This window comes from Lepidothrix coronata, unplaced genomic scaffold, assembly GCF_001604755.1.
Source record: "Lepidothrix coronata isolate B3197 unplaced genomic scaffold, Lepidothrix_coronata-1.0 Scaffold108, whole genome shotgun sequence".
NCBI classification, from domain to species: Eukaryota; Metazoa; Chordata; class Aves; order Passeriformes; family Pipridae; genus Lepidothrix; species Lepidothrix coronata.
Window position 1 is genome coordinate 279,659 of NW_016690288.1, and position 27,627 is coordinate 307,285.

Consider the following 27,627-nt stretch of genomic DNA (forward strand, 5'->3'; position numbering starts at 1 on the left):
CTCCATGGCCTCCTCCCCCCTAGCCCTGTGCCCTTCCCACCCAGGAGCACCACACATGGGTCTGTCCCACTGAGAAGGTGACACAGAAGGTGCAGAACGTTCCATGATTGGGATCATTTCCCTCTCTGCCCTCCCCAACCCTCCCCAAAGAAGCACCACCGAATCCTTGGCTTTTTTAAGGAAAATGTATTTTTGTGAAAATAGACTTTATTATAATAAAATTTGATATTAAATAAAAACAAACTGTACCACCACCACTCGTGGACACTGTGCTGGCACCACCCACGTACCTCACCTTCCAAAAACAAGGAACTGGAACATGCAACGGAAGAAACACGGGAAAGGGCAGGAACCATGTGGTACAAAACCCTTCCTGGCTTGGAAAGGGATGTGTCTGAACTCCAGGAGCACAGCATCTCCCAGGAAAACAGCTGCAAACTCTCTCCATCCATCCCCCAGCCCCGCTCTTCCCAACGCTCCGGGCTCCGGAGCAGCCTGGAAAACAACCCAGGGGAACCGTGGGAAGAGGCGGCCGGGAAAGAAATAAATAAACAACCAACCAAATAAATAAATAAATAGAGAAATAAATAATGAGCTCAAGAAACCCATAAATAATCTGATAAATAAATAAATCATAAGGCGGAGGCCCCAGCCAGGCCGTGGTCAAGGTGGACCAGGCGGGAGCAGCTTTCCAGCAGCCCAAGCCAGAGGCTGAAGGACCAACTCCCAGCAGGGCACTGCTCCTTCCTCCATGGGAATGTCCTGGTGCTGGATCCTGACTGAGGCAGTGTGGGATGCTCTAGGCACAGCTGCATATTTACAGTTTACAGTACGAATCAGAACTCACTCGTCAGCCCAGAGACAGCAAAGGGGAGTCAGGGAACAGAAAAGTGCAACTTTTCTTTGCGGGAAGTGAAGGAGTTGCCACGAGCTCCTTTGGAGCAGAGAAATACCAGGGGGTGGAGTACAAGGGGGTCTCTTCCTAAGGGGCTTTGCTGGGAAAAGCCAGTTAGCTAAATTACAGCCAGAATAGAATTCTGAAATGAAAATATTTACAGGGGACCAGCGCACGGAGGGAGCTGCACCCCCCCAGAGCTCAGCCCTCACACCCCCAGAGCCACTGCCCCCCTGGGGGGGCTCTCAGCAGGCACAGCTCCCACCCCCACTCCACGATTTTCTCAAGTCACACTTCTTCCCTATGAAAATAATCAGCTTATTGCAGGGGGTTTCTCCTGAACTCTCAGTCTCTGTGCAGAATAACCCCCCCCTTGTTAGTTTTTCTTATTGGACCCAAGTTTTTTGAAGAGGTTTTTCCCTCTGAAGAAGAAGCTTCTCTTCTTTTTGCTCTGCCCAGGGCTGTCGCTGCGGGTGAGAAGGGGCAGCGACGCCTGCTCTGGGCACGGGACAAGGCAGGAAGGTGGTGGAGAAGGAGGAGATGGTGAGGAGTCACTCTGATCAACACATCCATCTGGGTTCAGCTGGGGGGGGGAAAAACAGAAAGCAAAAGAAAAAAGCAGAAGTTAGAGCTGCTGAAGGATGTCACACCAACATGAACTCGGAGTTCTCTAACTCGGCCTTCTCCCCACCAGTCTCCTCTGGGAAGGTGCAGGTCCACTTAGGGAATTTCCAGTGGATTGAAGTTTTAGTACCCACAGCCCAGGCCCTGCCTGAGCTCTGACATTCTGAAATTCCTGAATTTTGGGCTAAGAACAGGAGAGCAGAAAAGCCCCACTAGAAGACTTGATGCTGCTCCACAGCTGAGTAAGTGAAGCAGCTCCCGGGAGCACGGATGGAGACAGGTACTGATGCATCCATGGATCCCTGGGCCAGGGAGCCTGGTGGGCTCCAACAGGCTCTGGGACAGAAGGCAGGACATTAACAAAATCAAATTTCATAAGAACAAGGGCTGTGCAAGACCTAAGGCAACAGGTTCCTGCTCTGCAGACCCAAATTCAGAGCCAGTGCAAGGGGAAGCTCTGTGGGATCTCTGGCATGGAGGATTGGAGACAAATGGGAAGGGCTGAAGGGAAGGCAAGGCTGAAACATGGCTGTTTTACAGGGCTTGTTTTAACACACTTAAAAGGCATTTCTGTTTCAAAAGGTGCCATGAAACACAGGAAAAGAGCTTCCAGCCTTCAGCATGCAGGGATATCTGGGCCAAACTGCTGCCTCCAGGGGATCAGTCACCCCTGAGCAGCCAGAGCAGGGGAGGCCCTGCCCATGCACCACTGGAAACCACTTTCCTGGCAAAGGTGGAACACTTTCAGGGCAGATCTGGTGGCCCAACAGACAATTTCTCCTGTAGAGTTGTGGATGGAAGGCCCTGTGCAAACTGAGAGGCAGGTACCCAACCCAACTCACAGTCACAATTATTTACTGTCATAAGGACACTGCAGCATCAATGTTGTTATCAAATATCAAACAGCTCAAAGGCAGTGACAGGCAGTGTCCTGCCTGTGGCTGGAAGTCCCATCCTGCTGACTCCCAGCTGTGGAATAGGATGCCCAGGCAGTTCCACACCCGAGACACTCTCTCCCAACACAATCACGTGCAGGTATTCTCAGAGGTCTCTGTGTGGCAGAAAAGCAACAGAACCAGTTCACAGAATCACCTGGTAAGAAACAAATGATACTAAAATTGGGGTTTCTTCTCCAAGAAAAAAAATAAAGGAAAAACTGCTCTGGCAAGATCCTCATACAAGTTATTAGAGTTGATAAACGGAAGAGTGATGTCAGTTTTCAGGGGGTGGTTTCAGTGCTCTCTCAGGTATTACTGACTTGCACAATTTCTAGAAAACAACAGAAAAAAACAGAAAAGAAAAATACAGATCTGCTCCCACTGCCCCCCGAAACCAGGGGTCTCACCCACCCAGCCCCAAAGTCGTTTAAGTGCTGACAGAACAATTATCCACACAGGGTTGGTTTTGGGGACTAAATGTTACTGTTTTCTTCAATTGAGGGTGTGCAGGGGGGTTTCAGGACTGCTGTCAGGAAGGAGTAAAATCAAGAAGGCAAAAAGTCCAGGGTGAGTGTGCTCAGCCTGAGCAGGAGCTTGTAGAGGCCAAACAAAGTTGATGTGGACAGTGGACAGTGGTAGAAGGCTGAATTATAAAGCAGGTCTTTCCCAAACCTGAATATCCTGGTCCCCAAAACCACCTGATAATTGTTCCAAACAATGTGCTGAACAGATCATGGCTTGTCTTTGACACAGAACCCATCTGGCAGGGAAAGGTCTGACATGGGAGAGGATCTGAAGGGGGACCTGCCAGCACAGCCCCAAACCAACCTGCCAAACTACAAGCAAGAAAAGGAGCAAACTGCAGGGGCAGGACCCTGTGAAGTGCTGGGTGGGAGGTTGAAGGTCTTCTCACACACACTTACATGGTTGCTCTCTCTATGTATCATTCATATCTATCACTGGACTCTTCTCTTCCTCATTCTCTGAAGAAAAGAACCGTCCCGGGTGCGTTAACACAGGCAGAAATAAATACATGACATCAATTAGAATCAAACACTTTCTGAAGGTGCTTTACAATCAGTCTTTGACAGAAACTGCAAGTTACTGATGCAAAAATAATCCTTGGACAGCCACAGCATTAAAGCAACTGCTCTGAGCTGGTGCCCACGAGTGTTTTGGGGCCCTGCTTGTGACCAGAACTTCTTGGATCCTCCTCTTTCTGCTGTTGTTTTTTGTGGTTTATTCTAATCCCCAAATGCTGTCAGTTCATAAGTTAAATTGCTTCACCTTTTCAGTCGCCAGCATTTTAAGATTTACTCAGAAATCATTCAAAATGATCCACCTTCCCCAAGTGTCAATTTGGAAATAAATTGTCCTTATTCTCAGGCCTTTGAAAGGGCAGCAGGGAGAGGGGGAGTGACAGACAGGGGGAAAACATCAAATCCAAGAAGTTACAAGTGATTTCAGAAATCACTCACATGATCATGCTGGAGAAGCTTCTGGCTGAGCTTTAACCAATTCCAAAGCTGTGCCATGGTGCACACACATGCCCCCTGAGTGCCAGGGCTCAAGCTGGGATTGGGAATTTGCTGGGAGCCTGTTTTGCCAACAGCAGATTGAACAAGCAAGTTCCTTAACTCTGTGGAGTGAATATGCCCCTGGAGTTTGGAAAGGCCCAGGTATGGCTCTATCACTGTGAGAGTTCATTCCAGCTCAGGGATGGATATGGAATATGTTTGGGTTACAGGAGGAGGTATTTCTTCCTTCTGCTTTCCCCATCGGGTGTTCTGCCCACAGGTTGGGATGCTGGGATTGCTGTGACTGAGCCCAAACCTCTGTGGGCTCAGATTCTGCCTCCTCAGTTATCACTAAACACATTTAAATGCAGTTCATTAATACAAGTTTGGTTCTGAGCAGGGTAAATGTACCACTTTTAAAAGGGGGAAAAGGTGCCCTTCACGTTGGGAAGCTGTTTAGACAGATCTGGATTGCAAAGCACAAGCAGGAGGAGTGCTAAGAGTGCTAAGCCAGAATTCCTCAAGACAGGGATCCAGGTGAATCAGGGATGAAGCAGGACAGGAGTCAGGCTGGCACAACACACAAGCAGCCAAGGCACAGTCATGTCTACAGAGTTTAAGTTGATTCCCACTGAAATAAAATTGGTTTAATGATCACCAACTGAATTTTCCAAGCCTTCAGACTACAGAGAACAGCAGTTCACAGATCAGGAGAGTACCAAAAGTACCAAATCCACCCTAAACTAAGGCAAAAGGTTCCTGCTCTGCAGACCCCAAGTCAGAGCCAGTGCAAGGGGAAGCTCCAATAGATCTCTGGCACAGAGGACTGGAGACAAATGGGAAGATCTGAAGGGAAGGCAAGGCTGAAACTTTATGTGGGCTGTTCTAACACACTTGAAAGTGTAAAAAAAAGTGTCCTGCATCACAGGAAAAAAGCTTCCAGCCTTCAGCACACAGGGATATCTGGGCCTGCTGTGTCTGGGGGATCAGTCACCCACTGCTGAGCCCAGCAGGAGTGCAGAGCAGAGAGGAAAGTGGTTTTGGCTTTACAAACCCTTCACACCTGCAAGTGGCAGAAAGGTTACCTGAATTCCCCCCCGGTTTCCAGGAGAACCCAGGCTGGGGCTGGAATAAGGACCCCCAGCACCTGAAACAGGCCCTTGTGCTGCTGGAGGGAAGGGTGAGATCTGCAATAAGCTACACTGAGAATTCCACCTGGTTTATTTTACTGGTTCAGGTCTCATTTGGCACCCTCTCTTCCAACAGATGAGTTCATTTGAGAAGAGCAAATCATTTTGAGAGGGAAGCTGAAGAAGGAACCCCAGAAATTCAGACCTGTGTCACCTCAGGGCTCTTAAACCCTGGCAGTAACAGCTGATTAACCTGTGATTCCCCAGCATGGACCAGGTTCCTAAAGAGGGAAGCACAGGGCACCCAGACAGCTGCTGAGCTCAGAAGATAATCCAAAAAGCTGCCCACAAATCTCATCTCTGAGCCAGGCCCGCTCTGTGTGAGAAGGCATCAAGGCTGGGGTGCAAATCCTGTACCCACAGAGCCTGGAATGCCTGGAAGCGAGGGATGGGGCTGAGGTGGAGCCTAAGGGAGACCAAGCAGCACCTAAAGATTGAAAGGGGAAGTGGATACAGAGAAGAGCTGAGCATGAGAAATAAGCCAAGGAGTTCTGCAGAGAGCAGGGAAGCTGGGGTGGCACCAGTGGAACGTTCAACAGAGCTGGATGCAGGGCCACACATTCCCTAAGGACCGGCTCAGAGCCAGCCTGGGCCTGCTCCAACATTCCTGTGGGTCTGGCACCACCACACAGTGCCAACAACCTCCCAGGAAGAACTGAAGGTTGAGCACATGTGAGCTGGGACTGAGCTGGGTCTCCCCCTGCCTCCAGCCCTGGAGTGACACAAGGCCCTGGAATGACCAGGGAGCTGCTTTTGGCCTCACCCCCTGAGGACTCACCGAGCCTGGGAGATGACCCAAATTTCCTACCTGAGCATTTGTTCCAGGAGTATCAGCAAAATACTACAAGGGGTTGGCTTGACCTCTGAATTCCCTGCATCTGTGGGATGCTTTCAAAGCTCTAGGATCCATCCCACAGATCCATTTGGGAAATCCCTCAGCGTGTTTTGAATTTACCCAGGAGCACCTCGGCCTGGATTAAGATATATCTGACTCAGGGTGGGTAGAAGAGCATTGGTGTTTGGGTGTCACTAATTCCAGAACTCTCTGGCATGGATATGAGCATAATTGAGGAACTTCCTGTGTCTGGGGAGCTGCTGAAGTGCTTTGCTTGCAGCAGGATTTCACCACTGACCATCCTGTGGACCCAAACAATTTTCTAGTGGGATCTGGGATGCTCTTCACCCACCTGACCACAATGAGACTGAGGCCCCAGCGGGTTTTACTGCTTTGTGCCTCCTTTTGCACTACAAGTCTTTGGGAAGAGCTCCCAGCACTCCCTCTAAACTCCTGAGTGTCTCCCATGGGATGAACTGGGCTCATGCAGCAAGTTCAGCAATTCCATCCATCCTGCATGCAAGGCCAATTCCAGCCACATCCCAGCCTGGATGTCTGTCCATGCAGTCACACATCTTACCTGGCTCTCAGCACTCAGAGGAGAAGCTTCTTTATCTTTTGAGTGAAATTCCTCCCCCACGTCTCCATCTGAAGGAGCAGCTTCCAAGAAGTTGGATGGGACAAGCCCCCTCTGTTGGTTCAGCTCTCCCTGCAAGATGAACATTCAGTTCTCACATCAGGTTTCCTGGCTGCTGGAGAAATAGTAACCTGAGGTGCAGAGAAGGCTGGGAAGTGGCCTGAGAGAAGCCCAGAACACTCCCCTGGTGGAAGGATCCTCAGCAAATCCCAGAGCTCATATCCTCGTTAGTTGTGGAACAATTCAGAGCCCAAAAACACAGGAGAGAGTAAAGGAAGAAAAGCAAGGCAGGACAAAGGTATTCCAGCAACATGGTCCCTTCTACAAATTCAAAAAATGTCCACTGCCATCCTGGAAGCTACTGGAAGATGACTGTGCCACTGGCTTTCCAGAGGCCTTTGTTTTGCTCTGGGATTTATTAATGTTTTTAAAGAATGAGGCACTACTGGTTCAGTGTCCTGTAGGCACTGCACCCCTAATCACTGAGCTGCATTATTTATTCCCAGGAAATTGTCTCCAGTTCAACAGGAGGTGGCTGGGGGAGGCAAAACCCATCCTGGCAACGTTGTTTGTCCAAGACTATGAAAACATTCCCAGTGATACCCTCCAGCCTTAACCTGGAGTTGGAACCTCGGCTTTGATGTGTGAAGACACACTGCCTTCCCTGCAGGAAGAGGTGGATGATCCAAGGGCCAAGGCTCGTGTTCAGACAGAGCTGGGCGGCAGGCACAGCCCCCAGGGAGGTGTTTGTGTTCCTGGGGCACCATTTCAGCCTCCTGCCCAAGTGTCCCAGTGCCTGGTGATGGATCAGCTCCGAGAAGGAGCTGCTTCTGCCCAGATGTGCACGGACAAATGTGTGGGAGGCTTTGGGAAACCTGCAGGCAAGTGATGCCAAGAAAGAAACTCAGAACCACTGGGATATTTAAGGGCCATGGAGATGATTTGAGGGCTGGAGCTCCTCTGCTCTGGAAACAGGCTGAGAGAGCTGGGGGGGTTCACCTGGAGAAGAGAAGGCTCCTGGGAGACCTGAGAGCCCCTTCCAGGGCCTAAAGGGGCTCCAGGAGAGCTGGAGAGGGACTTGGGACAAGGGGGAATGGCTTCAAACTGACAGAGGGTGGGTTTAGATTAGATAATAGGAAGAAACTCTTGGCTGTGAGGGTGGTGAGGTCCTGGCACAGGTTGCCCAGAGAAGTGGAAGTGTCCCCATCCCTGGGGGTTGCCCCATCCCTGGAAGTGTCCAAGGCCAGGTTGGACGGGGCTTGGAGCAACCTGGGCTGGTGGAAGGTGTCTCTGCTCATGGCAGGGGGTGGAATAAGATGAGCTTTACAGTCCCTTCCAGCCCAAACCATTCCATGATATTGGGTTTACAGCAGGAACATGGATTGCCAGAAACAAACTGCCCTGCACTGAGTAAAACTGGGGTTGGTTCTTTTCCGAAATTAGAATCCTTTGTTCCCTGATTTCTGCTTTCCTGCCTCTCAACAGACTCCAACAACTTCCAGTGCAGCCACAGGCCCTTCCCAACCCCTGCACTTACATAATAGAATCCATCATCATCCATGGAGCCAAACACAGTGATGATGTCCCCAGCACTGAAAGTCAGTTCAGCCTGCAAAGAGTGAGAGAACAGAGGTCACAGGAGAGGCTCTGCCTGGCATTTCCCTCCAGGAACAGGCTCCCCTGGGCTTCTTGCACAGTCACCCTGGCAGAGGGAGCCCACTGTGTTTAGTCTTGCAGGATCAGGATTCAGAAGAGCAACTGAAGTGGATACCTGTGGAATTTGCTGCTAAGGAAGCATTTTGTAAATTAAAAACAAGCCTGTTTCTTAAAGCAGTTTTAATAAAGCTTCAAAATAGGACCTACCATCTGCTCTGGAAAGGTGTGTTGGGGATAAGCTGAGCAAACACAGAAATACCTTTAATTTCTTTCAGTATAATTACAAACCCTGCTCCCTTGGAGGAGCCTGTCTGTGTGCAGTGCTCAGGGATTAGTCACTGGCAGGAATCCACACAAACAGGGAGGTGAGACCTGGAAGGAGAACCTGCCCATACCACAGCACACACTGTCACACCCTCTGTCCTGTCAGACACCCCAGCACACGCTCTGGGGAGCACAGGGCCAAAGACAAAAGGTGTCAGCAGCATCTTCTAAAGGAACAATCTGCCCAGTGGAGAATCCAAACAGGTTGTGTCCCACTCAAGACACTCTGGCACTTCCCAAGTGTCAGCTGGAAGGCACCTACTTCCAATATGTTACCTTATTACATCCCTAGTCCTCACTTTCTCCCTGGAGGCAGCAGCTTCCTCCTGTTGGCTGAGAATTCCTTTGCTCCAGAGAGACACTTGCAGGGAACTTCACTCACAGAAAGGCAGAGCTGATCCTACAAGGAGTCTGGTGCAGTTCACAAGCAGCAGCTGCCCCCTTCCTGCACAACAAGTGACTGAATATCCTGGGAGGGAGGATCTCCAATGGAACTGCACCAGGTTGGTCCTAGAATTTGAGCTCTTGGCCGTAAGAAGGTTCTAGGAAGACCAAATCCCTGCAAAAAGTACAGTTATCTTCCTGTTGACAAGGGCTTACAGTGTTCTTTGGCTGGATACGAGCTCTCATTGTCTCTCCCAAGATATTCCACCATCCCTAAAACACTCTGTCCTCAGCTGCAGGATGTTCTGCTCATGACACACTCAGCTTGGGAGGCAAGCATTCCCTAAACTGTGCCATGTCTTGGCCAGACACTCCTTTCTGGATGCAAGGAAAGGATCTGAATCCAAACCCCACGTTCATGTTTGCTCAGAGTGGACTAACACAGCTATGGGGGAACAGAGAACAGGGCATGTGCTAATCTCCTTTTTGAAGGAAGGATTCTGCACTGCCACCTTTCCACCTGGAACAGGCTTATCCACAAAAATACTGTTTGGATTATATCCCTTCCTGTTTAAATTATATTCCTTTCCATCCCTGGAAGTGTCCAAGGCCAGGCTGGACAGGGCTTGGAGCAGCCTGGGCTAGTGGAAGGTGTCCCTGCCCATGGCAGGGGGTGGAACTGGATCAGCTTTAAGATCCCTTCCAACCCAACCTATCCCATGATTCTATGATTCTACATGGAGGGACTGCTTGAAAAAGAAGAAGTCTGAAGACTGATCCATTAAATTGGAGTTAAATCTTCTTGCTACATTGCTTAAATACCTACACAGGTATTTAACACAAAAGTCACGCTCATTAAGTACCAGAAGTGCTTTCAAACCCTTAAGCAGCTTTTCCTTTTCCCAGAGGGTTTCCTGGATCAGCTGGTAAGAATTCCTCCTGCCCCAGATCTGCTTAGTCCTTAATCATTAAAGGATGTTACAAAGCCATGAGACACTAACACAGTTTCACTGAGACTCTGGTTGCACCAAAGTGTTCTGGGATAGAAGGAAAAGAGAGAAAGGAAAAAAACACCCTATAAAAAGGGTGAGCAGCTGGTGGTTACCTCCACATCTGCGTTTGGAGAGCTCTCCTTGGGGTTATAGTCAAAGACAGCCACCATCCTGCGAGGAGTCAGCAGTTCTGCTTCAATGTCTTCCTGTTTCTGTCCTGCAGGACAAGAAAGGGAACAAAATATCCTGAGCTGGAAGTACCAGGACAAAATCCCCGATCACAGCAACTCCTTCAGCATTCTTGTAGAGAACTGAGCAAAAAGAACAGTGGGGGAACTGAACGGAGAGAGACCTCAGAGGTGTCTGGTGAAGCAGTTTTCTGATCTCCTCTATCACCTCATAAGCACAGAATTGGGGACATCTCCCCATTCCAGCATCCTGGTGTTCTCCCTATATATAGGAATGTTTTATTTTATGCTTTCAAATTATTCACACACATATATATATATCTGTGTATATATACACAGAGCACAGCAGACTCCTTACAGTGTCTCAAATGGACATTTCTCCTCCCACTACACAGTGATTTGCTGTAGAGCTACAAAACTGATCCTCCGAGTGCCAGGGGAACAGCACAAAGGGAACACACTGCACTTCCACCCCCACCTGCCTGCTGAGCCCATTACTGACAGAGCTGCTCTGAGCCTACAAAAGCCAAGCCTGGTGTTCCGGAAAACACACATTGTCCAGCATTTCACCTCATGGATTTAAACCCTGTTTCGGGTCAGAACTGGATGGGCTGGCAAGGGGTTTGCCTTGGCTTCTCTGGACATCAACAGATGATGCACCAGATGAAGCAGAATGAGCACCCTCTGAAAGGACCTTGGATCCTAAGGTTGAGTGAGGGATTTTCCTGCTCCTCAGGGAACCACATGTGCCCTCCCCCTGCAAACACTCCCTGCTTATTCAAAGGCCACTGCACCCATGACTAAATCATAAGAACTAAAACTCTTCTTACAGTCTCAAGCAGCACCACAGGCCCCTGACCATAAAACAAGTCTGTATTTCAATCAATCGTGGTAAAAAAAAGAACAATTCTCACCTGGCTGAAACTTGTACTTCTCCTGCTTATCCAGCCCTGCTGGGGGGAAGAAAATGCCTCATCAGTGAGAGCTCATCTTCCCACAGTGACCACAAGACACAAGTGACAAACCACAATAAAAAGAACAAAGACCAAGGCAGCAAACAACAGAAGCAAACTGGTCATGCAACTCAAAGTCTACGCCAGTAACCAGGACTCAGGGACGTAACAAGAAGCAGAGGTCAAGCTCCAAAACTATAAAAGACATCACTGTTGTTAAAAAACTTAACACCAGCACAGGGATGGGCTCTCTTTCCACTTCCTAGCAGTCGTACAGAGACAAACATCTGGGGGTCCTGTAAGCAAGTAGCAAAAATTCAATGCAGTCTGTAATCCTAGTGCAGAAAGCAAAGAGGAAGCAGTGGGTGACACAGACCTTTCTTGGAGCGTCTGGGTTTTGGAGGAGGGACGGTTTGGCGGCGTGGAGGTGGAGAAAATGTGCCATTTCCTTCGTAAAAATACCAAAAAAAAAAAAGGCAAATAAACAGACAAGAGAAACAGACAGTGAATAATGGAAAGTGAAAAAGCACCTTGAAGAGTGAACAGGGAACAGAGTGGTGGGACGTGCCTCCCCCGGGAAGCTGACACTGTGATTTCTGTGGGCAAAGCCCAAATCTCCAGTCCTTGTATGTGGACTCGGGGGAGGCATGATCCACATCCCAAATACACACAGAAATCCACACTGTGCTCATGCCTTTCAGCCATTCCACAGGCCACAGCAGACAGGCTTTGCTGCAATTTAACTTTCAGAAGCAGGATCACAAGGACAAAATAAAACCTTGTTCCCTTAACGCCTCAGATGTGCCAGGTGAGGTGGGAAGGGATCTAGGGAGGTCTCTAGCTAAAGCTTCTGCACTGAGCAGGGTCAGTACTGGATGAAATCCCCAAAGAACCTGCAGAAGGAGTGCCCAGACCAGCATGTCCAAGGCCATTTCCTTAGTTACAAGGCTGTGACGGGGGTTTATGGCAGCAGGAAAACAGCAGAGGGACAGCCAGCCCAGCTGCCAAGGGATCAGAGAATCCTTAAGGTTGGAAAAGACCTTTAAGATCATCAAGTCCAACCCCCCCCCCGCTCTCCCTTCCTGTCAGGGAGTTGCAGAGAGTGAGAAGATCCCCCTGAGCCTCCTTTTCCCCAGGCTGAGCCCCCCCAGCTCCCTCAGCTGCTCCTGCTGCTCCAGATCCTTTCCCAGCTCCGTTCCCTTCCCTGGACACACTCCAGCCCCTCAACATCTTTCTTGCAATGAGGGGCCCAAAACTGACCCCAGGATTCAAAGTGTGACCTCAGCAGTGCTGAACCTGTGGTCACTCCCTGTATACACACACAAGGTACATCTTTTCCACTACCACCACCCTCCTGAAGACTTTCACACCCTCCATGTTTCATGAAGTCTCAGAGCTATTGAGTTCCTTGATTTTTCCAGGAGTATCCAATAGGACAGGGGACAGAAAGCCTCGTGTAATCCACAGAGGGACAAAGGCCACTACAGGGATCCAGCCATCTCTGGGCACTGGAGGATACACACAGGAAAAAAAGAGTATGGATATGAAAAACACCTTATTCAAATCTCCTCTTCCTAGACATGAGAGAGGCTGAAGGACAAACCTACCAAAAAAAAAAAAAATCACACAGTGAAAGTATCAGGTTCCTCTGATCCCTGTGCTCCTCAGGATCAACCTTCCAGAGACTCAGGATCAACCTTCCAGGGACCCACATTCAGGAGCTGGGCAATGTCAGCCCTTTGGAATCACAGAATGGTTTGGATTTGAAGGGACCTTAAAGATCTAAAGACTTACTGGGGCTGGATACTGGGTCTCCCTGCACAGAAATGGGAACAAGTTGGACTGCTGCTTTTTTTCTTGGGTTTCCTTATTCTTGGATTGGTTGGGTTTTTTCCTGGGTAGAGGAACAGCCCAGGCAGTGTCAGGGCTTTCCTTTGCCACGACCCACACTTGTGCTGCTTCTCCCTGCAGAACTGGTAGGGAAACAGGGATTCCAAAATAGGAATTTCCTCGTGTTTTAACAAGTGGAGCAGGTCCAACAACTGGCACTGGTAGCAGAGGGCACACAGAGGGTGCAGGATGAGATATGAGAGGGATAAGGGACAGGCACTGGGACACCAGTGGTGACAGCAGGGGCAGCCTCTGAGCCTGACTGAGCCTGTGCTGTGCTGGCTGCACATCCCAGGGATGGTTCCTCTCCTCTCCTCTCTCCCAGTACATGAGTGGGAAGAAACAGGAAAGTCTCTGCAGTGCACAAAGCACTGGGCCACATACTCCAGGGGGTAAGTAAGGAGGAACCCAAGGACCAGCTCTGCTCCCTGTACACTCCTGACTGCCTGCCTTGTCTCACACCTTTCCCTCCCCATCTTCCTCCATTCCCAAGTCCCAGATTCTCTCACCCAAGAGCAGGGTCACCCCCATGGGTTCAGTGAGTGAAAACTCTCATTCACATCCTTCAGCTGCCTTCCAAACCTTTTTGTCTCCCCCTCCCTAGTCAGGATCAGCCTCACTCCCTCTCTGCTGAGTTCACACACCTCAAGGACAGGAGCAGCTCCAGGAGTCAGGAACGAACTGAGAGCTGGGAACACCTTCCTCCCTCAGCCAGAGAGACCTCCCTGTTGTGCAGCCACCAAACCAGGCTGCAGATGCCAGGACAGCCCTATGGATGGTTTTGGTGGGCTGCACTGGCCACACAGCACGACTGAGCTTTTCACAGTTCAGCAGCAGGGCACACACAGACCCAGTACCTTGGCTCTCCGTGGCTGTGTCAGCAGGCAGGAATCCTTGCTTCAGGAGCTGCTTCTTGAGTTCATCATTGTCCACCTGCACTTCTGAGACCATGTTGCATGGGATGTATCCCTCCCTTCCTGCACATTCACCCCTGTAAAAGCCATCAGCATCCTTGTCTCCACACACCTGCAAGGGAAAGCACAGGACAGACACTGTTGGTGCTGCAGGGACTGAGATGCATAGAGAAAGAACCGTGGAATATCCTGAGCTGGAAAGGATCCACAAGGATCATGGAGTTCAGCTCCTGGCCCTGCACAGGCATCCCAACAATCCCACCCTGTCCCTGAGAGCGTTGTCCAAACACTCCTTCAGCTCTGGCGGCCTTGGGGCTGTGCCCACTGCCCTGGGGAGCCTGGTCAGTGCCCAACCACCCTCTGGGGGGAAGAACCTTTTCCTAACATTCAACTTAATTCTCCCCTGACACAGCCCCAGCCATTCCCTCAGGTTCTGTCACTGGTCCTAAGAGAGAAGAGATCAGTGCTGCCCCTCTGCTTCCCTCCTGAGGAAGCTGCAGACCTCCCAAGGGTTATGCTGTCCCTGGAACACCAGATGGATCCATGCAGAATAGGAATTCACTACTCTTTTACCTTCAGGATCTGTCCCTCCTTAAATGGCAGCTCCTCTTCTGCTGCATCAGGGTTAGGAGACATAGAGACAGGGTCATAGTCAAAGAGAGCCACAAATATCCTAATGCCATCCTCCTTGGCAGAGGTTTCGGGAGCGGCGCTCCTGGGAGGACCTGTGCACAGAGGGGACACACCAGAGAGGACATCAGCACCCCGCCCGTGCCACAGCCCTGCACGGCTCAGGTGCTCCCTGCCAGCCTCTCCCTGCCTCTTCCAGGAGCTTCCCTGTCTCCTGCTGCCCACCTCTCTTCCCCATTCCTGCTCACCTGCACTAGAGAGCAAAGGTTTCTGCATTTGGCTTCTTCTTACGCTCTTGCTCCGTCTCCTGCTGGGAGCCTGCCAGGCGGCCGTGCCGGCCAGCTCCGGGCCCCTGGAATCTTTATTACTGGATGCCTGCAATTGGAATCACCAGAGTTAGTAGCAGCCTCTGCCTTGTGACTCAGCGAGCAGCGCTCAGCCCAAATGCACTCCACAAAGAGCAGAGCATCCAAATGCAACATTCCTCTTCAGGGACACTCTAGAGCTGGAAATACCAAGGGAGTTGGAAAACAGATCTGAGGACAGGCAGGAGCCCTGCCAGGCCCCAGCGACGATCCCCTGGGCGAGGGTGAGGAGGCAGGAAAGGGCATTTCCAGGGGAGGCAATGACATTACAGTCAGGATCTACACCAATGAGCTTATTTCAGGAGGGATTTTCATTTGGGTCCCTCCCACAGCCTCCTGCCGTGGGGAGGAAGAGCCAGAGTGAAAAGGAATACTGCATCGGTGCCACTCGGTCAGGGAGCAGGAAAAGCAGAAGCAGCTACTACAAGAAAAGCCACGGAGCAGCACAGAACTACAGAATCTCTCAGATATTCTTCCAGACAATCCTAGAGGAGGCTCCTTTCTCTCTGGACAACACTGAACAAAGCAAGATACAGGCAGGCCAGGGAAGCAGAGGGAAGCCAGAGCCACTGCAAGCTGCTTCAAAGCCAGAATAGGAAAAGTCACCCAACCCTTTTGTGCAAGGAGGTGCTACGTATCCCCTTCGAAGGATGTTCGAGCCTCCTTCTCCAGCCAGGTGACTTACAGTCCAGCTCCCAGCCCTGCTCCTCAGAGCTGCTCTCACATTCCTTCTCCCGGTGGAAGAACCGCACGCGCCGGCTCGGAGACGCGGCCCATTCCAAACCCTGCTCTTCCATCACCTCCAGCCTGGTCAGGTCCCTTCTGCCATCCGTGTGGGGAGCCTCAGACTGACTGGAGCAATCACTCCAGTCGCCCTGAGAGCTCTGGGACCTCTCTGGCCACAGCCTGCTCTCAGGGGAGGAAGCACAGGTCGAATCCTGATCGTCTTCGGAGTCGTACTCGATGTCTATCTCCAGGCTCCTGGGGCTGGAGCAGCGCGGGGCCATCACGGCAGGTTCTGTGCCCCCTGAACCCGCCGCCTTTGGGGTTTTTTTCCTTAGGGTGCCTTGTCTGGCACGGCTGTACAGATCCATCCCCTCCTTACCACCGGCACTGCTGACCACGTTGAGCTCCTCCCTGAGGCTGGGAGCTCTGTACAACCCACTGCCCATCTGGCTGCAGTTGCCCAGCAGGCGACTGCAGTGCTCTGTTAAATCACTACCCATCTCAGGCCGACTCCGGATCTTCTCTCGGTAGTTATTTCCCTTCTTCTTGCTCCCAGAGGGAATTGCTCCACTCACAGGCTTCGGATCGTTCTCCTGGTAGCCCCAATTCCAGTTTGCCTTCTTCTGAGCCCAGGCCAGCTGGCCAAAGGCAGGGTTTGCATGGTCAGCATCCCCTCTGCTCTCCTTAGCACCATGCTCCTCCCGTGGAGTCTGAGCAGACACCACAGAGGTGTTATTCCCATCTGCTTTTGGAAATGGTTCCTTGCTGTTGGGAGGCTTCTCTGTTCTCCCTGAATGGTAGGTCTGTGTTTCCAAGGAATCTTGAGGGTCTGTCTTTTCTTCTGTCACACACTTCTCATCCTCCTCTTCCTCCTCGTCCTCAGTCACTTCAGGGATGCTGAACAACTTCTTGCTGTGGTTCTTCTGAAGCGGGAGCTCCAGTATCCTCTCCAGAATCTCCTCATCGCTGTCAGTATCACAAAGATCCATCTGTACACCCAGACCCCGAGAAAAGCCACAGCCAGGACAAGCAGAGGAAAAAAGAGAGGAAATAAACATTAAAACGAGAGGCACAGTGACCCTGGTTCCCTCCCAGCACAGCAGGATGGAGCCGTGGCTGCAGCCAAGCGAGGGGAAGGGGCAGAGACAGCGATGGATCTTCTGGCAAACACGGTCGGATGAACCAGCAATGCAGCGGGAAGCGAGGAAGGCAAATGCATGGAAGAGCTCCCTCCCAGCCTCTCCTGTACACACACCACTGCCTGCAGCACCTCTCCTCCTGCCACGTGCTTCCCACGGCTTCACCCCCGGGCTGGGATGAAGGGCAGGAATAGCTCATCCCTCCACGTCAGGGCTGAGGGGGCTCCTCCCTCGGCGGGGCTGAGCTCACACACGGACCTGCAGCCCCCCCTCCCCTCTCTGTCCTCGTGCTGGGGCACTAAAGACACCCCTTGGAGATGCTGCTGCTATGGGAGGACCTGCCCTGGGCCCTTCCCATCACCTTCCAGAAGTCCCACAAACACACAGGAAAACCCTTCACCTCGAAGGGTCACACAGAGTTGCAGCTGGGTGAGAGCCTACCAGGTTACAGCAAATTCTGGGGAAAACGCTGCTGAATTTTAACATTTGTCATGGACCAACTGTAGAATTTATGGGTTTGTTTCTTATTATATTTACAGTAAAATAAAAGGGAGAATCCCAGGTGTAATTTCAGTTGGAAGATACCTCTGGAGGTCTCTTGTTCAACTTCCCTGATAATTTATATCATTATGTGTTCTAAAGACATTTAGGCTCCTACCTTGTAAGTAGCAACTAGGAGTAGTCCAGTAAGACTTATTTTAGCTGTTTGCAAACTTGTGGCTTCTGCTTTTGAGTTTTAAGATAATAAACGCTTTCAGAAATTAAACAATTTATTTGAGGTTAACCATTTTAAAAGCAGCACCTCTCCTTGTTTTCATCCTCCAGATCCTGAAAGAGTTGGCTGAGGAGTCCTGAGATAACAGAAAACATAACCAAATACACAGAATCCTAGAAAGCAGCTCTGCTGGGACTTTGCCTGCTCCAGTCACCATCTTCCTTCACTCTGTAAGGCAGTGTTGGGAGCTCTGTGCCCTAAAGCTTCCTGATCCTGATGTCCTCTCCCCATTCAGCATCTTGTCACCCCCACCCTGCCACTGCCAGGGCAGAAAACAATCACTTTATCAGGTCAAGAAGCACCAGTTTGCTCAGCTCAACAGAAAAAAAACCTGAACAACCAAAATCATTCAGGTCAATAAAACACTCAGGAAAAAAAACAAAAACAAAAACAAAGAATGGTGTTCTTGAACATTCTTATTTCCTCTTTTCTCCTCTCAGGAAGCTGCTTTTCTTCCATTTTTTTCCACTGCAATCCCAACAGCTGGAAGCCCTTCCAACAACTCCTTCCCAGGCAGACTCAGCCCCTCCAGCCACCAGGCCCTCCTGGAGTTCCAGATATGCTGCACTGCAGGTCCAACCCCTCACCTGGGAAGCAGAAGCTCCTTCAGAAGGACAAAAGGAGCAGTAGCAAATTTATTCCAGAATCATTGCACTGTCTGCTACCATTTAGTGCTCAGCAGCCCTGTCCCTGCAGAGCAGCAGCCACACAGGGCACCATCAACTACAGGTGTTCTTTGGTTGCATAAAAAACCCAAAGATGGTGCTTTCTTGCCATCCAGACATACCACAGTTCCTTCAAATCCTTCTAATTTCCCAGTCTTTCACCCTCAGTACTTTCTCTCATGGATGTTCATCCCAACTGCTGTAATTTGTAGGATTCCACAGCACTTCCCAGCCATGCAGTCAGAAGCACATCACCTGCCACAGGTGCATTCAAACACACGAACCAGCTTGAACTCTTGGAACGTGAATTAATCTGGTCACTCAGCTCACTCAGGATTTCCTCCCTTGCAGCTACTGAACTGCAAAGCCACAGCTCTGCTCCTACAAGCCATCCCTGGCTACACAGAACAACAAGGTCTAAGCCAAAATATCACAGAATCATGGAATATCCTGAGCTGGAAGGGAGCCACAGTGATTATCAAGTCCAAGTCCTGGCTCTGCATGGGACATCCCAAGAATCCCATGCCTGTTTTGCCTTAGGAGGGAAGGTGAGCTGGTACAGGATGTATAGGTGGGTGAATTTACAGATCTCTATCTGTTCCCTGTTTATATCTGTGTTAAGAACTCAATAGGATCGATTTTAACCCTGGGCTCTAAAGTTCACATCACACTGTGTGTTTTTCCAACTAATTAAACCCCAGCTACATTCATTGCATATGAACACCCTTCCCTCTCCCAGAGAACTCGTGTTTTTACTACCTTAAGCCTGGGAGTACAAGCAGAGCAGGCAGGACCTTAGGAAAGCACTGTTGGGAGCACTGGGCTCAGCCCAGCACCTCCTCCTGTGAGCTGATGGCATGGGATGGCTGCACTGGCACCCCCCACGAGCAGTGCCCTGGACAAGTTACCTTTTCCCCATTCTCCTGGTTACATGGCTCACTCTGGTCCCATTTCTTGTCTTCCAGAGCTTCTGAAGACAGTTCATCTTCTTCCTCCTCTTCCAAAATATCTGACAGCTCAGAACTCCGGTTGTGCTCAGAGAACAGGGTCAGCTGCCGGCGGCCCATTTCAGCCAGTTTTTCTTCTTGCTATTGAAAAGCAAAACAGATTTTCTCAGTCCTCCCAGGCTCTATTCCAGCAATAAAGGAGTGTTTTTCCTGTCTCTAGCACACACACAGCTCAAGAGTGGCAGGAAAAAAAGTGGGAAGCACCTAAGGCAGCAACATGTTGACACATACGCAACCATCAGCCTGCAGAAGAGCAGCACTGCCTAAGGATGGAAAACTCGGGATGTCAAACACAATCCACATCTCTCCATGGACACAGGCACTCAACCAAGGTTAAACAAACCTCTCTTTTCACTCTGGACATTTCTTTCATCACCTCCTTGCCAGGAGACAACCTGCAGCTGCTCCCGCCCGCGTTCCCGTCTCGGAAGGTGTCCTGTGTCCCCTCAGCCTGGCTGGGTGAGGACACAGGCTCTGGGCTCAGGTGCTTCTCCTCTGCCTCCTCTCTGTCAGCACTGGGACCTTTGGGGGACTCCTCCACGGAGCAGGTCTCCACATGGAGCTTCACACTGCTGTCAGAGGGGCCTTCCAGCTCTGGAGCTTTGGATCCAGATTGTTCCATCTGGGAAACAAATCGAAAACCAATGAAATCAAGGGGAGGTATCTCAGGGTACTTAAGCACCAAAAGGGGGTCCTTATCACCCCAAACTCTGCGACCCTCCGATGTGCTCTGTGTTGTTGACATATGAATATTTTGGCAGTTGGGAAGGCTGGCCAGCCCTGGAGCAAGGGACACATGGTGCTTCTGCTGCTGCAGCTCTGGCCACCACACCTGGCTCAGGTAAAGCCCCAGACCTGTACTGACAATAACTAGTTTAAAAATAGCAAGAAGAGCCCAAACTGTACAAAGTCATTTCCCACTCTCATAGGCCAGAGGAATGTCCCACACCCTCCCTGGTAGGTTGGCTTGGCACTACCCTGGAACTGAAAAGGCTGTGAAGAAAAGGGGAATTAATGAAGAAGAACATACACAGAAAAGTACAACAAGCTCCTGATTAGGTATCCTAATCCTAGTTGGATTACAGGGATTTTTCATCTGGTTTTAAACCAGTTCAGTTTGGTGTTTCAGAAAACCTCTGGGAGATGGAGGAATGGAGCCCCAGGAACAAGGAGGGTAAGGCAGATGGGCCTTCATCAACCCCCTCTTTCTCTCACTCCAAGGGAGCCTCCCTGCATTTTGCAATGGAGCACAACCTTGTCCTTATCTGCTTTGAAAATACTGAAGGATCAGACTCCAGGGAGATTCAAACACTGCATTGCCAAGCTTTTAAATATCCCCTGGGCTCAGACAAAAGCCAGACAGGGCCTGATCTCAAGTCTCATCTGACAGCTGTTTGCCTTTGTTGACAGCAACACTCACATCTCAAGTGAGAAGGACAATTTCCATCCTGGGACCACCCACTTCGCTCTACAAAGGAGGGAACACTCTTATCACCCTCTAACTCTGCAAATTCTTGCTTTCCTGACTCTGTTCCTGATCTGCTTGCACATGTGATCAAGAGGTGAGCCTCACCTGTACACTACATCAGCCAAAACTCCCTGAGAGTTTCCCAACCACTGGATGATGACCCAAAGGCAAGAATGCCACAGAAAGATGCTCAGTGGCATTTGTTCCATTCCCCTTGCCAGCACACGTGGCACTGGGCAGGAGATGGCAGCACTTACCTGCACCTCTGTGCCTTCTCCCAGGCCTTGTAATCCTGGTTCCCTGGCAGGGCCCTCCCCATGGAGCACTGTGTTCCCAGCCTGCTGCGGAGGCACAGACAGGCATTTCTTGTCTCCTGCAGCATCCAATCCCTGTGGGGAAGTGCCCAAATCCTGCACCAAGGGAGCACTGGGAGAGGAGAGGTGTGGTGCTGAGGAGGCTTTCTCTGGCAGAGTCCGCGCCAGGCCGGCGGGGCCGGAGGAGACATCAGTCAATTTGGCATCTGAGCTCTCAGCAGGAATGTTCTGTCGGAGCAGGAGCGCAGGAGTGGGGGGTGTGGATGGGCTGTGGGCAGGCAGGGAGCCCCTGGGAACGCCCCTGGGCAGCCTGGAGGTAACAGTGGTGGAGGCAGGTGAAGTGCAGGGATAGGCTCGGAGCAAGAGCGAGGAAATCTGGGCTGGAACTGAATCCACCGACTCCCCGTACTGAGACATCGTCCTCACCGAAACCTCCCGGCACACCTGGAACATCTGGAGCTGGGACAGGTCCACCAGGACACTCCCAGCTGTTGGAGAAGTAACTTCTATCACCTGGGAGCAAAAGAACCGTGAGGAATTACTGTTTGTGCACAGCTGAGCCCTTCTGAGAAGAACAACTCCTGATCCAAAGTTAAGACAGACACCAAAGCTCTGGAGAGCAGGTGTGCAGAATTCTCACCTTCTGAGGGCAGAATGAACAGTAAAGGGAAATTGTTACCATAATCATATGAGAAACTGGATATTCTATAAAACATGACTATATTTGCCCCTCTTCTGGACTTGCTCCTTCTGATGTTGGTGCTCCAGAGCTGGAGGCAGCACTGCAGGTGGGGTCTCACCTGAGTGGAGAAAATCCCCTCCCTGTCCCTGCTGGTCACATTGCTTCTGATGCACCCTTCTTGATGGAGAACTACACCTCACTCCTTACAGTCTGGAGACAAGCCCGAGGGCTGTGTCCTTGAACTAGTGCTCTGTCCATGGCCTGACCACTCACTGAGCTCCTTCCTTCCCCAAGGATCACGCCAGTGCCTGAGGTGAGCAGAGGAGACTGACACTAATTGTCCTGTTCTGCTACTCCAAGGTCCTGCCACAGGAGCTTTCCCAGCTTAGCTACATCAAAACCACATCAAAAAGCTGGAGAGGTGCCTTTTCTGGTGTGTATCACACCCCCCAAACAATGTCCCTCCCTGATACCACTCCTTTCCAGGCCAAGGACTGGGATTGTCTCCTCAGGACACGCTTCTGGATCCAGCTTTCCATGCTTTGAGGCTGTGACACTGCCTGTTACTCCAGTCCCAGCCCCTCCTGCCCAGCACCAACCTTCTGTCCATCGGCGTACACGGCGTAGCCGGTGACTCGGACCCCGTTGGAAGATCCCTCGGCATCAATGGTGACAGGTAACCAGCTGATAACAAGGATACCTGGAGAGGGACCAGCTTCTACCTGGACATCCAAAGGAGCATCAGGTGTGCCTGTGAAAGACCAAAAACACGCTCCTCTTGCTTACCTGGCTACAGCATAAAGCTCAACTTTGGTTCGACTCAAAGAGCAAACTCCCACACCAGCTTTGCCACAGGAGAACTGAACCAGAACAGCCAGGCTAGTCCTGGGAAATGACAGGCAGAGCCAGAGGAAACAAGGTGCTCTTGTTCTGTGAAAGCTTTAATGCACAGAAAACAGAACTTTGCAAAAGTAGCTGAGGCCAAGCTGCAGAGACCCTTCGAGCGAGGTCATGGCAAACCAGCTCTCCCCTGCCCTGCCCGGCAGGCATGCACAGGGGGGGTCTTCCCAGAGCAAACCAAAGCAAAGGGGGTAATAAAATTGTAAAAAAAAAGAAAGAAGAAAAACATTAAGACAAAACAGTACAGCACCTCAGGCTTTGGGACCTAATCAACCTGGCTTCCCTTCATCCCAAGGCTTCCCAGCAAGGGAACGGCCGAGCGCACGGCTCCGGGCGCTGCATGGGATACCTGCTAGTGGGGTAGTGAAGTGAATCACAGCTGAGTCCTGCTCCTGCCCCTCAGGCACCTCTTCCCAGGGTGTTTTCATGGGCCTGGCCTCCAGCTTGGCCACGTACTGGGTGCTGGGCTGCAGGTTGTGGAAGGTGTACCAGTAGACCCCGGGCTTGGTCACGTCGCACTGGTCCCCGTTGAGGTACACGGCGTGGCTGTAGTTGCTGTTGCAAGGGAGCCACGTGACCTCTGCTGACGTGGCAGTGACACTCCTGACTTTGAGCATGGTGGGTGCCACCCCAAAATCCTGCCCCACAAAGAAGGTGCAGCGCAGTCTGTCGGACCTGCCGCGCTCGGTCACCGCCTGCACGGACACGCGGTAGGCCTTGCTCTGCAAGTCCAGCTTCTCAATCACTGCTTTGGTCTGAAGGCCACTCTTCACGTTCTGACGTAGCTCTTCATCCACATAGATGTTGTAGCTTTGTATGTCTGGGCAGCCAGCTGGCAAAAGAGGTGGGTCCCAGCCTACAACTATGCTTCTGGCAAGCTGCTTGATCAGAGTCAGTTTTCGTGGGTAAGGCACTGCTGTGTGACTAACGGGCTCCTCCTGGTCTCCTTCTGCTCTACTGGCCAGCGGGCTGATGCTACTCTCTTCAATGGAGAAATCACTCTTATCTCCACTGCTGGTGCTTGCACTGACCAAGCTTTTCTCCTGGTATGAGCTATGGGTGAGATCGTTCAGCTCCGGAGGCAGAAACGTCACGAGGTCATCATCTGAAACCCGCTCAACAAAATTGGAGGGGACCAGCCCTCGCCGGCCATCCATCAGCTCCCCTAAACAGAAAACAGGAGACCTGTTACCACTGCCCCTGCCATTCAGCCTTCCAACCCATCTGTGAGGACTATGGGACAACATCCACGCTGGGTCACAACTGCTCTGCACTCAGGAAGGAAAAAAACCTCCGGGAGGTTATTCCTGGCAATGTTTCCTGCACTTCCGAGGGCTTCCCTGTTAGATCCCAAGTGCCACACTGAGAAGACTCACTGCTCCACACATTCCAGAGCCAAGTAAGTGAAAAGCTGAGTTGTGTAATTAGCTAAAGGGTTTCTCCTTCTTCATTATCCCATTGTTCCTCACCACAGCTCCTTCACTAACTTTTCTAGCCTTCCCAAACTACGCAGATGGATGACTTTACGTCTTCTCCCAGCCACAGAGATTTAGGGTCTGTAGTACTTCCTCAAGAAAGTCCATCTTTCCAGCTCTGTATTCAGCACTGGGCTTCCTTTTAGCTCCCTCCTTTCTTAAGCTCCTGGACTAAAGGTGTCCCAAAAGCACCTGTGGGGACAAGGGACACGCAGCACCTGGTCCCCCAAACCACAGAGGAGTAGGGACTGCACTGCCTTCCCCCTTCCAAACTCTACCTACAGCAAATCAACTGAAAGCAGGGAAAGCAGAACAGGTTAGTAAAGAACAACCTTTTTATTCTTTAAACAAGAAATAAAAAGACAAATAAATGAATACATGAGAAGCTTGGGAATAGAAAGAAAGAAAGAAAGAAAAAAAGGAGGCAGAGCAGTCACAGAGCAAGCAGTGCAACACCCATGCATTTGCCTCAGCTCTTGCAAAGCACCTCAGGAAAATTAGGATCCTTCAGTCCTCAAGTGGCTCCACAAAAACCCCAGTGCAAATTGACAGCCAACAATTCTTGGTTTCAAATCCATCTGCCTCTTAATCAACCAGGATCACGTTTGCAAAGGGGCCAAACCAGAAACCCGCTGTGTGACACCAAGGGGGATCACAACTGTGGTTTGGATGGATTGTCTCATCCCCTCTCTGCCACAAGAGCAGGAGCCAACGGAGACCATGACCTGCTGCAGCTCTGGCTCACACACAGCCCCCCTGGGAGGAGGGAAACAGCCCATCTGCCTGGGGCTGAACGTGTTCCTCTCCATGGAGAGGGAGGAACCATATGGGGATGAAATCTGGAGCTGTGCTGAAAGCAGTGGCTAAATTCCCACTGAAATCAGATCAGGATTTCACGTTTTAGACTTAATTTAATCATGACATAAATAGACTCTTTCCAACAGAATCTGCTCTTCCCTCTAACAAACTAACTTTGGGCAGAAAACCTTTATCTTGAGGTTTCAAGATTCACTAAATTCTCTCATTTTTTGGAGAGAGATCAACTCTCCACAGGAGTTCAGCCACATTTCATTCTGTTAGAACACACCTTCAAAGAAGCCATCTTCATCCATGTCCCCATAGATGTAAATATATTCTCCAGCAGTCAGTGGAAGCTCTGCCTCTGGATTTTCATTAGGTCCATCAAAAGGATTGTAGCTGAAATATTTACAGCAGGAAGACTTAATTTGTATAGGAACTTGCCCAGCAACACATTTGAGCTGTGATGTTGACAAGCTTTCAATTCACTGGGAATTCATCCACTCGTGCAAGCAGCAAATTCCACAGGCAAAGGTCAAAGCTACAGTCTACACACAATAATAATTAATAATAGGTAATTTTCTGAGGAGCAGAACAGATGTCTTGTGACATCTGAAGGAACAGAGATATGAGGACAATGAGGGGACTGGAGCATCTCTCTCCTGAGGAAAGGCTGAGGGATCTGGGATTCAGATCCTGGAGAAGAAAGGGATACCTTCAGGGTGGGTGTCAAGAGGATGGGACCAGGCTCTTTTCACTGGTCCCCAGAGAGAGGACAAGGGGCAACAGGCACAAACTGAAACACAGGAACTTCCACCTGAACCTGAGGGAAAACCTCTTTCCTCTGAGGGTCACCGAGCACTGGAACAGGCTGCACAGAGAGGTTGTGGTGCCTCCCTCTCCTGCTCCAACTCCATATTTTAAACAGCAATCCAAAAGCTTCACTGGCATGACAGTTATAAATACACTGGTGATATGATTTGGTCTGCAGGTAATTCTAACCTGCCTATCCAGGGATCCTCAGATCATCAGAGGGCCTCATGTCACAGGAAAATACCTCGTGAAAAACATCTTTACAAACACCTCCTACCAATTCCTGCTTTTTAGCCTTTAAAGGGGATTTCAACATGCCAAAGCAATGTTAAGGTCTCCCTCAGCTCACAGAGACCTTATGTACTCAAGACTCTGACAAGAAGACACAGGTCAGATTTGATGTGTTCCTCACAAGCACAGAATCATCCCAAGTCTCTTCCTTCCAATCCCCAGTTTAAAAGCTGAAGGATATGTCAATACTCTTTGAATTGTAAATAGCAATGAGTTTGACCATGATGCTCAGTGTACAGAAACAGTTAGTAACAGAAAAAAATTGAGTTTATTCTGTGGTTTTTTCCCCCGTCCTTTAAAAATTACAGCCAGAAAGATTTTGGCCAAAAACTTCAGGCATTCTAGGCTGAAATTTTCTTAATTGCTGGAATAAGATTTCTTGGGAGAAAATGTATTGGACTATTCTGAAAAAAAAAAAAGATATTTCAAGGAATATGTCAATTCAAACTGAATTTTCAATACAGTATCATATTGAAAGAAAGGAAAAGTCTCACACAGGGCTGGTCACTGAACAGCTACTGAGCTTACTGTGCTTTTGTTGAGCTAAGCCTTGCTTGTGCAGGAAATAACAGGTCTCAACAAATCATACAATCCTGGAATGGTTTGGGTTGAAAGGGGCCTTAAAAACCATCTCATTCCACCCCTCTGCCATGGGCAGGGACACCTTCCACTAGACCAGGTGGTGCAAGACTGCATCCAATCTGGCCTGGGACACTTCCAGGGATGGGGCAGCCACAGCTTCTCTGGGTAACCTGTGCCAGGGCCTCACCACCCTCACAGGGGAGAATTCCTTCCCAATATCCCATCTATCCCTGCCTTCTGGCAGAGGGAAGCCATTCCCCCTTGTCCTGTCCCTCCATCCCTTGTCCCCAGTCCCTTTCCATCTCTCCTGGAGCTCCTTTAGGCCCTGGAAGGGGCTCTCAGTTCTCCCTGGAGCCTTCTCTTCTCCAGGTGAACCCCCCCAGCTCTCCCAGCCTGCAAAACCCATGGAGGAATAAGATACGTGGTCCAACCTAATATTATCCATTCCTTGGTGAATTCAAGGGAAGAGTGTAAAGAAGGCAACTCTGAGATAACCTGTGTAACCACACAGACCACAAGAAATGAGCTCTCAGTACCTGTATCGAGCTAAGAACACCTGGAGCTTTGCAGGGCCTTGGCTGCCTGGCTCTGGCATGAGGGAGATGCTGTCGACATCCAGCTCTTCCATTTCACTTGCAGTGTCCACCTAAAAACATTGAAGAGAAAGGATCTGAGTAAAGGAACACTCAAAGGGGTCAAACATCAGTGAACAAGTCCCCCAAGCTCATGTTTGGTGGCCCCTGGGCTAAGGACCATCTGGAAGAATGACTTTTTAGGTGAAGAAGTAGTAATAAAAGGCAACAGCTCCAAGCTGCAGCTTCAGGGGTTCCAGCCAGACGTGAAGAAAAACTCCTTGCCCAGGTGGGTGACGTAGACTTGGGAAAAGTTCCCACTGAGCTGTGGGATCTCCATCCTTGAAGAACTTGTAGCCTCAGCTCAGCAAAGCCGTGGCCACACTGATCTAGTGCTGGTGACAGTCCCACTGGAGCAGGACTCTGGACTAGAGACTCTGGAGACCTCTCCCACTCTACACATCCATAATTCATTTCTTGTACCTTGA

At 50.4% G+C, this 27,627-nt stretch overlaps 1 protein-coding gene across 7 annotated transcripts in view; it reads right to left on the minus strand.

Moving 5' to 3' along the window:
• Positions 1-177: 177 nt before the first annotated feature.
• The window catches only part of TSPOAP1 (TSPO associated protein 1), a 62,390-nt gene continuing 34,940 nt past the window's right edge, over positions 178-27,627 (minus strand). For 2 of the 7 annotated variants that reach the window (XM_017824080.1, XM_017824081.1), the window contains exons 10-26: positions 27,104-27,213; positions 25,171-25,280; positions 22,958-23,773; positions 22,308-22,459; positions 20,970-21,539; positions 19,588-19,866; positions 19,146-19,325; positions 15,544-16,647; positions 14,816-14,942; positions 14,511-14,662; positions 13,881-14,049; positions 11,510-11,581; positions 11,095-11,130; positions 10,106-10,209; positions 8,174-8,245; positions 6,580-6,708; positions 178-1,478 (exon numbers count right to left, since the gene is read on the minus strand). In XM_017824080.1, coding sequence (XP_017679569.1) covers positions 1,272-1,478; positions 6,580-6,708; positions 8,174-8,245; positions 10,106-10,209; positions 11,095-11,130; positions 11,510-11,581; positions 13,881-14,049; positions 14,511-14,662; positions 14,816-14,942; positions 15,544-16,647; positions 19,146-19,325; positions 19,588-19,866; positions 20,970-21,539; positions 22,308-22,459; positions 22,958-23,773; positions 25,171-25,280; positions 27,104-27,213 — 4,389 coding nt within the window. In that variant the 3' untranslated portion in view covers positions 178-1,271. Of the gene's footprint in view, positions 1,479-3,380; positions 3,441-6,579; positions 6,709-8,173; positions 8,246-10,105; positions 10,210-11,094; positions 11,134-11,509; positions 11,582-13,880; positions 14,050-14,510; positions 14,663-14,815; positions 14,943-15,543; positions 16,648-19,145; positions 19,326-19,587; positions 19,867-20,969; positions 21,540-22,307; positions 22,460-22,957; positions 23,774-25,170; positions 25,281-27,103; positions 27,214-27,627 lie in introns of all 7 variants that reach the window. The other 5 variants (XM_017824077.1, XM_017824078.1, XM_017824079.1 and 2 more) reach the window with 5 other exon arrangements.